The following is an 11,807-nucleotide window of genomic DNA, read 5'->3' on the forward strand; positions in this document are numbered from 1 at the left end:
TCAATATTATCGATGTCCGTTTGGGATTTTGAGTCTGCAAATAGCTCTGTATGGTGATTCTGGTATTGGGAGCGCGTCCGGAAGTGGATTCAGAGGTCCGTAGATCATTTTAGGGTCACTTGGCGAAAGTTAGAAATTTGAAGGTTTTTGAGATGTTTGACCGGAAGTGGACTTTTTGATATCGGGGTCGGATTCTGATTTCGGAAGTTGGCGTAGGTCCGTAACGTCGAACGTGACTTGTGTGCAAAATTTGAGGTCAATCAGACGTGATTTGATAGGTTTTGGCATCGAATATAGAAGTTTGAAGTTCTAAAGCTCATTAAGCTTGAATTGGAGTGCGATTCATGGTTTTAGTATTGTTGGATGTGATGTGAAGGCTCGACTAAGTTCGTAATGTGTTTTGGGACGTGTTGGTATGATTGGTGAAGGTCCCGAGGACCTCGGGCGGAATTTGGATGGTTAACAGATTGAAATTCGACTTGGGGGATCTGCTGAAGTTGCTTTCATGACTGTTGCTGGTTTCCTTATACGCGATCGCGAGTGGAAGTCCGCGATCGCGTAGAGTTGTTTGGGGCAACTGTGGGTAGTTGTGCTACGCGAACACGACTGTGGTAACGCGTTCGCGAAGAAGGAATGTGGGATGCCCTGATGCTACGCATTTGCTCATCGTGATCGCGTGAGGAGGAGTGCGATCGCGAAGTGTTGGGTTACAGAATGTTGCATTTGCATGGGCTTCTGTGCTATCGCGTAGAGGAAATGCGGAGGCAGTGTGCTTAGCTTTCGCGATCGCGAAGGCACTCTCTTTAACTGTTGTAGAAATTTGTACATTCTCTAGCATTAAATCTCAAAAATATATATATATATATATATATATATATATATATATATATATATATATTCTCATTCCGGAGGTTCATGTCCTCCTTTCTTGTGGAGAGGGCCGAACGCCTCCGCAGTATAGATGCATCTATGGATCGCATTGCACATCCATCAGCAGTGTACACGATACTCTGGATCGGGCCGTACGACCTTGGCAGAAATCATGCCTAATAATAATAATTACACGATACCTTGATATTTTAATTGCTGCTTGTAAAGTTAATTGATAAATTGGAAATTATTGAAATGTAAGGAATCAATTATTTCTGCTTGTTAAGAAAATTATTGTTGTTCATCAAAAAATCATGTTTAATTCAATATATTCTATTGTAATATTATTGACCCATAGTGAGTGTCAAAGTCGACCTCTCGTCACTACTTCGAGATTAGGCTTGATACTTACTGGGTACACATTATTTACGTACTCATGCTACACTTGCTGCATATTTTTGTGCAGGTACAGATATGTCTAGCCGCCTTGTGGGCGCAGTGGTATGGTTAAAATATGGGGACTTAGGTGAGCTGCATTCTATATTACGATCCGCACCCAACAGAGTCTCCTTCAGAGTTATTTATATTTTTCTGTCTAACCTTTATTCCGAATAGATGCTGTATTTTATTTTACGCTCTAGTTAATGCTCATGCACTTGTGACACCGGGTTTTAGGAGTGGTTATGGGTTGTTTAGTAATATTAGTTGCAAAAATATTTATCACTTACTCTATGAGTTCTATCTTTACTATTTAATTGAAGAAAATTTTGATTCAAAAATAGTAAATTGAGTAATTAAATTAATTAGTGAAGGTTGGCTGGCCTGACAGCGGTGTTAGGCACCATCACAACCTTTAATGGATTTTGGGTCGTGACAATTGGAGGCTACAAGACACAGGATTTCATCATCTTTCTGTCAATTCAATACGGGAGTTTGGATTGTAACGTTAGATTGATGTTTTCTTACTCTTTAATTATTTGTGATGGCTTCCTCAATGATTATGGAGTAGTTTCCTTTAGGGTTTGATGGATATGATGTTTTAATTGATATTTGTGGATTTTAACTCTAGTTCTTTGCTTGAATTCGTTTATGGAGCTTTGAATTGTTGCAATTTTTTTCACCGATTTATTTAATCGAAAGAGGAATATGTTGGTGATTATCTTTGTATTATTTTGTTTGGTTTAATTCAGTGATTCTCTTAAGTAATTGAAAGAGATTGTTGAATTAATGATTAAATCAAGTTAGGAGAATATTCGAGAGATGTTTTCCTGAAGACTAATCCATTAACGCATGCTTGTATATTTTCACATTGCTTATATTAGTTCACCTCGTAGAGTGAAGATTTAATCGAGAGAGGAGTCTTGACTACACGTTTGAACTAATCATTGAGTGAATTCGTGAGAATCATTAGAACATTAGAGTGAATTAAACTAGAGTTAGATCCTAAATAGCTATCTTGCACCTATCCTGTCATGACCCTTATTTCTCACATTTATAAGAAACTGACTTTGCTAACCTCTAGTTCTTTGCAGTCAATTGGCAATTTCTTTACTTTAGTAGTTAATCGTAGTTCGTAATCATTCCAATCAAGTTTTGATCATCCTGAATAGCAGCTAAATCCAATACATGTGGAGACGATAATTAAACTATACTATCTTTGGCTAGCGAGCATCAATTTCGTATTGTGTTTTGCGCTCGTCAAGTTTTGGCGCCGTTGCCGGGGATTGGCAATCAATAGTGTTCAAATTAATTTTTGGTGCTAATTCAGGAACCAATTTTATTTTATTCTTCACGATTTTTCTCTTCCATGTGCAGGCAACATGTTAAGCTCTTTGGTGTATGACTCGATCTTCTTCTAAGGAAGTAAATCCATATGATCCGAAGGTGGAAAGCGTCTGTGACACTTGAGGAAAGAGAAAGAACTCACCGGAAAATTCTTGGGGAATTCTTCAACCCAAGAGAACATGGCTAAGAACAGTGAAGAGATAGTTGATTTAGCTTCATGAGAAGCAGCCCAACAGGAAGCAGCCGCACGGGCAGCTGCTGAAGCAGCTCTCAGAGCTGATGAAATGATGGACGGGAATAGTGGACGAAGATTCAACCTAAACCGACCTCTGGTTAAATATGAATTTGAAAACAATGTGCCCAAGCCTGGATGAATTTGAAAATGAGAGGATCACCAGACCTTGGCCGGTCACTATATGAAGATGCAAATCAATGGCTTGTAGAGGATTACGAGAGAAGGAAAAAGGTTGGGGTACATCAAGTGGATTCTAACACATCAGTGCAAGCCTAGCTAGACACCATGGCCGGAGAGATAAGAAAGTTAACCTTAGCCAAGGTCCAGAGCCAGTCATCCTCGACTTGTGATTTTTGTGGAATGGGTCATCTAACGCATGAGTGTCATGCCTCAATTGCTGATAAAGTTGTAAATGTTGTGGGAAGTATTGACAGAGGCAACTACCAGAGTGGTAATAATTTTAACTCTTTGGTGCAGAGGCACCCAGGTTTCTCTTTGAGTTCACCAAGTGGCAGTGCAAACACATGGCAGCAAAATAACTCTAGACCCCAGGGGCAGGGAGCTACGAGTTTTCAAAATCAGCAGAGGTAACAATATCATCGTCCACAGTCTAATCAGTCTAACATGGAAGAGGGTTTCAGAAACTCTCCCTGCTGATACTGAAAGAAATCCAAAAGAGACAATAAATGTAGTGTCTTTGAAGAGTGGACACGTATTGGAGGATCCCAGGGCAAAACAAAAGGATGAGCCGATTGAAAGACAGGTGGAGATTGTGGAGAAGCAGAAAAATGAAAACATTCAAGAAGGTACAGGAATGGTGGATGATGGTCTGAAGAAGAAGGGGAAGACTAGAGCTCAAAAGAATCAGAAAGATGAGAATGCAATAAATGAGGAGACAGAAGAAAGTAAATATATGCATGCTCTACGTTTCCCGCAAAAATAGAGAAGAGAGAAGCTGGACAAACAATTCAGGTGCTTTCTAGAAGTGCTCAAGCAGGTGCATGTGAATATACCTTTCACAGAGGTGCTATCATAGATGTTAGCTTATGCTAAATATTTGAAGGAGATATTTTTCAAAAAGCGGAAAATGAAAGAGACATCGGTGAAAGTTCGAGGGGGGGGGGGGGGGGGGGAATTTTTTTTTTTTTTCGAGGTAGTCGACTAACTTGCATTCTAGTCGACTGGGTTTTTCAAAACTAAATATAGGAAAATAAATTGCAAAAAATAAATGACACAAAATATTTTTATACTGGTTTGGATTCACAGCAAATCCTACGTCCAATTCCCTTGGGTTGCAAAGGTGTTCTCTTTCAAGTATGAAGAGGCTTAGTACAAATGAGTTGATGTTGTTATACACCAGCAGCTTTGTCACTTTGTTCTTCTCTCTATGAATGATACAATGCCTCACCAGTGCTCTTTTCTCTCTTTCTTCTCTTCCTAGTTACACAAGAAATCTATAGTAGACTACAGTGCTTGTTTAAAGTAGAACAAAGAGATTGAAATTGGTTCGATCAAAGTATGTCCTTCCTTGGCATCTTCTATAGAATATATATGGCGAGTTGGTCTCAATTCTTCATGGCGTGATAGTGTAGTGATTGAACGGCAACCCCAGGGAGTTGATTCTCAGAATCAATCAAGATAATTTTCTTCCAGAAATAGACTGGACTTTTCCTTTCGTTTCTTCCTTGATTTCCTTTTCCTTGCAAGCCGTTGAGATGAATATTCTCTGAAGATCTTTTATGTAGGTGATTGATCTTCTATACTGATTGATTAATCTTCTTATGCTGATTGATTGATGCCTTTCATAAATGGTTGAATCGAATATACGATTTCCTCAGAACACACGGTCACAACAATTGTACTCCTTGATTTTTGCCTTTGGATCATGACTTGCACGTTTGACTCCTTGATTCTTGCTTTCGGATCTTCTACTAGAATCTTTCTAATTCTTGTGACATCCATCTTTGGACTTGGTTTCCTGTAAGTAGAATCAAGTTATTGTCTATCATTAAAATCTATATCTAACAATCTCCCCTTTTTTGATGATGAAAAAAAAACATAATTCATTTTACCCTTGTTTATAGACTCCTGCTCTAGTCGGCTCCCCCTCACCTTGTTGTGAGGTACATTGAGTACTTGGAGTCGACTCCCCCTTATTCAGATGCTCCCTCTCCAGATGCCCAGTAGTTTACTTCACTCAGTCGCCTAAGCCACATCCTGAAAGTTAGTATATGCTTAATTACAGTCACCCATAGAGTATAAAAAAAAAACATGCAAAAGAAAATTATCTAGAGAGACCAAAAGAAATTGTCTAAATAGCCAACCCATATTAATGACAGAGGAAATAGGTAAGGGTCTTGCAGATAGCTTCTTTAAGGCGATCAAAACTAGCGTTCATTGTAACTGAGACTCCATCCACTCGATCACGCACTTCCTTCAATACTTTCATTGCCTTTTCGGCGGTTTTCAACACTATGACTCTTAACTTGGACACGTCAGATCCTGTTTCCTTTGCAACTGCATAGATATCTCCAACTGAGGTCTGAGTTACCAGTAGTAGTTCTTGGACAACAATCAGCTTGTCATCAAGTGCAGTTATCTTTTCAAGTAACTCTAGATTATTGGTGGCAGTCTGAGAGGTGTCAAACTTTACCTTGGAACTGGAGGGGATCACTTTGGCTTCAACTTCCTGCTTCTTTTCCCAAGTACCATCCACAACAACATATCCCATACTGACAAATGCTCTATTGTTATAGCACTTGGAAACAAATATATAGGGGTAGTTAGACAGAGGGATATTGAAGGCCACGAGGAGGTGAGTAATGACCATCCCATAGGGTAGGCTTGAGGGATCTTCACCACATTCAACCATGAAATTTATTACTCATGAGGACAACTTCACCTTGTGCTTGGTGGGAAGACAATAGACCAAAAAAGGTGTCCCTTTGAGATAGAATGGTGTAGGAACCAATTCTGGGAAGAATGGTGGTGGCAACAATGTGGGCAAGAATACGGGCTTCAAAATTGATGTCACTGGGTCCTAGTTGGTTTGGCATGGGATCAGATAGGGAATCAGCAAGACATTGTTTAGATTGTTTAAACGACACTTCAAATCATTAGGCCAATAGTTTTTAAACAAGGGCAGAATAACCAAAACGTTTACACTTAAACAAAGAATCAAAAGTAGAACAATCTAGAATAATATGCTGACCTAGCAAGAGTGACTCAATTTTATCAGATTTCTGGGAACGAAGATTTGCATAGAACATATGAACCAGATCTTTATAGACCTTTGGAAGAGTTAGGGCAAAGAAGTTTTCCCAACCATGAAAAGTGAAGAAATCTTTTACCTTGCAATTTAGGGCTTCCATCTCTTCCAAGTTGATGATCCTTCCATGATCAATTGACTTACCTTTGAAGGAGACAAACTTATCTCTATTAGGAGAATCCCAATAGTTTAGTTCGGACTCCAGTGCACTATCCAGGTCTATCTTCACCTTCTTTGAGGTGAACTCTTCTGCTCCTTCTTCCATGGGTCGCTTCCCAAGTGCCTTTTCTGTTTGAGCATCGTCGGAGAAGAAGTCTTGAGAAGGGGGTTTCTGATTGGTTCTGATTGTTGGGAAGGGGGTTTCGCTTTGGACCAGGTGATTTTGTGAGTGGAGGCAGAGGGATGTTTTTGAAGCTTTAGCCATTTGGAAGGATGAGTGATGGGTGTATACAGAGAACTTCAGAAGGGAGGCGGACTTCTAGAGATACAAAGAGGAGTGAAGCGACGTGACTAAATCGACATGACTGACGTGGCAGAGAAAGGCAATAGACGTAACTGATTGATTCAGTTTCCATCTAGGTAAAACAAAAATGTGAAAGAAGTGCTAAAAATAGAGGCGCATAATAAATGCAACAGGTAGTAATAATGAAATAACATAGTACAAAAGATTTTTTACCAAATATTATTTTGACACACAATCTTTGGAGTAAAAAAAATCAAAGACTTATTTTGAAAAGGTAATAATTCTAAGTAAATCCCTAAGGGTTTAAAACCTGTCCTCTAGAAAAGGCTTAGTAAAAATATCAGCTAATTGATTTTCCTTGTTAACAAACGATAATTCAATGTCACCCTTAAGAACATGGTCTCTATTGAAATAATGCTTGATATCTATATGCTTTGCTCTAGAATAATGCACAGGATTTTTCGAAAGACATATAACACTAGAATTGTCGCAGAAAATTTTAATCGTCTTCAGTTGTAGACAGTGCAACTGGTCCATGTTTCTTACTGTTCCATGAAACAAATGATTTGCCAAGTAGTTGACAAGTTCCACTTGTGCTTTTCCTGTCATCTTTATCACCGGCAAGATCTGCATCTGTAAAATCTTCAAGCTTAAAATTATTAAGGCGTGGAACCCATAATCCATGTGAAGTAGTTCCAATTAGATATCTAATAATTCGCTTCACAGCAATTAAGTGTGACTCCTTAGGAGCTTCTTGGAACCTAGCACATCTGCATTCACTAAACATTATGTCAGGATGACTAGCAGTTAAATAAAGTAGAGATCCAATCATTCCATGATATTTTGATTCATTTACTGATTTTCCTTATTCATCTTTGTCAAGAGATGTAGTTGGACTCATGGGAGTCCCAATTGCCTTGGCATTGCTCATTCCAAATTTTTGTATTAGCTCCTTTGTGTACTTTATCTGAAATATAAAGATCCCTTCATCTGATTGATGAATTTGAAGTCCAAGGAAGAAATCCAATTCTCCCATCATGCTTATTTCAAACTCACTTTTCATGAGATGTGGGAATTCCTTACATAAGATAGGGTTACAATTCCAAAAATAATATCATCAACATAGATTTGAATAATGAGATTTCCTGAAGATGACCTTTTGATAAAAAGAGTAGTGTCAATCTTACCTCTCAAAAATCCATGGCTAACCAAAAATGAGCTTAGTCTTTGATACCAAGCTCTAGGTGCTTGTTTTAGCCCATAGAGAGCCTTAGTCAACTTAAACACGTGATAAGGAAATTGTGAATTATCAAAACCAGGAGGTTGTTTAACATAAACCTCCTCATCAATGAAGCCATTTAAAAAAGCACTTTTAACATCCATTTGAAATAGTTTAAAACCTTTAAAAGAGGCATATGCTAATAAGATACGAATTGATTCTAACCGTGCTACCGGAGCGAAGGTTTCATCATAGTCGACTCCTTCTGGTTGAGAGTAACCCTGAGTGACTAGCCTTGGTTTGTTCAAGATATCTTTACCTTTTTCATTCAGTTTGTTCCTGAATACCCATTTTGGTTCTATGATTGTTGCGTTTGCTGGTTTGGGTACCAATGTCCAAACTTGATTTTTATCAAACTGATCCAATTTTTCTTGCATAGCCTGTACCCAACTTGAGTCTTTCAAAGCTTTGTCAATTTTATTTGGCTCTATTTGAGATATGAGTGCGATGTTAGCCTTTTTCTTTAAAGCTCCTCTTGTTTTCATCCCATCAGTTGGATTTCTATTGATGAACTTCTGAGGATATTCTGGTTCGCTTCTCCATTCGTTTGGTACTGCTTCAGTACGTTGATTAGTTAACTCATTCTGAGGTTGATCATGCTCACTGATGTCTTCATTAGTCGACTGTGGGGTTTCAATCGTATTGTCAGCAGTTTCTTTTGAAATCTTTTGTTCACTAATCTTTGGTTGATTTTGACTGATCTCTTCATCACCTACAAAATCTCCTTTCTCGGCCATAGAGTTATTATCAAAAATAACATGGACTGATTCTTCTACGCATAAGGTATACTTATTATAGATTCTAAAAGATCTACTATTGTTCGAGTAGTCAAGAAATATACCTTCATCACTCATTGGGTCAAACTTACCAAGATTATCCTTGCCGTTATTGTGGACAAAGCATTTGCTTCTAAAGGGGTGAAAGTATCCAATGTTGGATTTCTTACCTTTTCATAATTCATATGGAGTCTTCTTCAAAATAGGTCAAATTAAGCACTTGTTGAGAATGTGACAAACTGTGCAAACTGCTTCGGCCGAGAAGTGATTTGGAAGGGAGTGTTCTAGTATCATGGTTCTTGTTATAACCTGCAGAGTTTTGTTTTTACGTTCAACCACTCTATTTTGATGTGGTGACCTTGGTGCTTAGAAATTATGAGTGTATCTTTGACCATTGCAAAATTCTTCAAAAGCTCTGCTTTCAAATTCTCCTCCATGATCACTTTGAATGGTTGCGATAAGATGCCCCTTTTCTCGTTCAATTCTTTTACAGAAAATCTTTAAGTTTTTCAATGCTTCATCTTTATGATATAAGAAAATCACCCATAAAAAGTGTGAGTTGTCATCAACAATAACAAAAATATATCATTTACCTCCAATACTGGCAGTTCTAGTAGGTCCAAAAAGGTCCATGTGAAGCAATTATAAAGGCTTGGTAGTAGATGCAATCTCCTTGGATTTGAAAGAGTTTCTAGTTTGTTTACCAATTTGACATGTATCACATACATGATTTCTAGAAAAATTGAGCTTGGGAAGACCAATAACTAAATCATTCTTGGAGAGTTTTTAGATTAGATGCATGCTTGAATGACCAAATTTTTTATGCCAGAGCCATGGATCATCAGATATGGATGCTAAACAAATATGGCTATGTAGATTTTCAATGCCATCAAGAATGTAGATGTTTTTATACCATTTACCAAGAAGAATAATCTTACCTGCCTCATCTTCAATAGCACATCTTGTTTCTTGAATTTAACTTCGTACCCCAAATCACACAGTTGACTTATACTAAAGAGATTGTAGTTGAGTCCATCTACAAGATATACCTCTGTAATATCACAATTATTGCTGAATAGAACTATGCCGATACCAACTATCTTTCCTCTTGAATCATCTCCAAACTTGACATTTTCTCCATTTATTTTTGTAACTTCTTTGAACAGATTTTTGTCACCCGTCATGTGACTGGAACACGCATCGTCTAAATACTACTTTCCTTTGCAACTCTTTTTGTGATGTTCCTGTAAAATAGAATTATCACCTTATTTTAGGTACCTAAGCTTGCTTGGGCCTTGTTGGTTAGTTCTACTAGAATCAAGGTTGTTTTTAGGTTTCCAAATCCATCCTGAAATATTAGATTTACGAAATCTACAAAAATATTATTTATGTCCAACTTTGTTACAGTAATGACACACGGGGGTTGATCCAGTTTTGGATCTTCCACTTGTGTTAGTACTTGTGGACTCAGTTCTAGCCAGTCCTTTTCTAGTTGACTTGTAAGTCGCTTTGTTAGATTTGACAGAACTATGACTAGTGCACTTGCGCATGCCATTAAGTTGCATTTTCAATTCCTAAACTTCATCTAGAAGTACATCTCTTTTGATTTCACAGACTTCAAGCTTAAGTTCCCAGTCCTTCTTTTCCCTATTGAGTCTCCTTAATTCATTCAACATGTTTTGAGACTCCTTTAGGGTAAGGTCAAGAATGTCCTACAATTCATTACATCTATCACAATTATAGGATCTTACCTCGCTTGTTTCACCTCGTTCCATGAAACAGTTTTCAGTATCTTCTTTGCATTCATCGTCTGATACATCTTCATCAGTTCAGCAACCAGATTATATGTTCATGTCATTTTCAAAGATGGTCATGACACACAAATTCGCTATTTCTTCGTGTTCTAAACTATCTTCATTACTCCAACTTCCGAAGGATTTATTTTTATTCAACCCTCTAGAGACTTTTCTTTTAAGATCTGGGCATTCAGCATGAACATGCCCATACCTTCCACACTCATAACATTTCCTGTCATTCTTGTCTTGTTCATTATATTGCCTGATTCGTCTAGATGTCATCCTTCCCCTTCTTGTGTTTCTATATCTTCTTATCAATCCATCCATGTTTCTTGATATCATGGCAATTTCTTCTTCAAGAGCTACTCGATCGTCATCAATATCATTTTCAGGTCCTTCAGTTGTAGTTTTGAAGGCAATTGTTTTCTTGTTTTCTTCCTGCTTATTTTCTTGAGATGGGTTTTCTCGAATGCTATAAGATCTCCTCGTATTTCATCATATGAAAGTTTGTTTAGATCTTGAGATTCGAGTGCAACTACTTTTGTCTGTCAAGTGGTAGGTAAACTTCTTAGAATTTTTCGAACTTGAACATCACTTGAGTAGGGCTTACCAAAGCCTTTCAGATTGCCAATGATTTTGCTGAATCTTGCAAACATTTCTTCAATGGATTCTCCTTCTCTCATCTGGAAGAATTCATAATCATGAACCAACATGTTTATTCGAGTTTCTTTCACTTTGCTGGTTCCTTCATAAGTAATTTCCAGTTTGTCCCACTTTTCTTTGGCTCTATCACAACTTGAAATTTTGTCATACTCTTCTCCACTTATAGCATTATAGAGAAAGTTTTGTGCCTTAGTATTAACCTGAACGACATCCATTTGCTCGTATGTATATTCATCTATATCTTCAGTATCAGCGGGTGGTTGAGCTGCTGCTGGTAGCCGATAGTTTCCCTTTTTGATAATGCGCCATACTTTGACATAATAGGATTTTGCATAAATTTTCATTCGCAGTTTCCAGTGAGAAAAGTGTTTTCCATTGAAATATGGTGGTCTGACTTGCGACGTTCCTTCTTGAAAGAGTCCTCTAATAGTTACTTGATTTTCCATGATATTTTCTCACAAACTGTTAAGCAAAAGTGTGAGACCTGCTCTGATACCAATTAAAAGTGCAAGAGGGGGAGGGGGTGAATTGAAAATTTTCTCTTCTTTTTTGAGATAGTCGACTAACTTGCATTCTAGTCGACTGGGGTTTTCAAAATTGAATATTGGAAAATAAATTATAGAAAGTAAATGACACATAATGTTTTTATATTGGTTCATATTCAGAGTGAAT

General features: G+C 37.7%; 1 protein-coding gene across 1 annotated transcript; it reads right to left on the reverse strand.

The window, feature by feature from the left end:
* Nucleotides 1-10,250: 10,250 nt before the first annotated feature.
* Nucleotides 10,251-11,581, reverse strand: LOC138892993 (uncharacterized). Its single transcript, XM_070176755.1, has 4 exons — nt 11,057-11,581; nt 10,641-10,910; nt 10,442-10,495; nt 10,251-10,388 (listed from the first exon to the last, which is right to left on the reverse strand). Exons 1-4 carry the CDS (start codon nt 11,579-11,581, stop codon nt 10,251-10,253), a joined length of 987 nt encoding a protein of 328 aa, XP_070032856.1.
* Nucleotides 11,582-11,807: the final 226 nt, after the last annotated feature.

This window comes from Nicotiana tomentosiformis, chromosome 5 (genome assembly GCF_000390325.3).
Source record: "Nicotiana tomentosiformis chromosome 5, ASM39032v3, whole genome shotgun sequence".
In the NCBI taxonomy this organism is placed as follows: domain Eukaryota; kingdom Viridiplantae; phylum Streptophyta; class Magnoliopsida; order Solanales; family Solanaceae; genus Nicotiana; species Nicotiana tomentosiformis.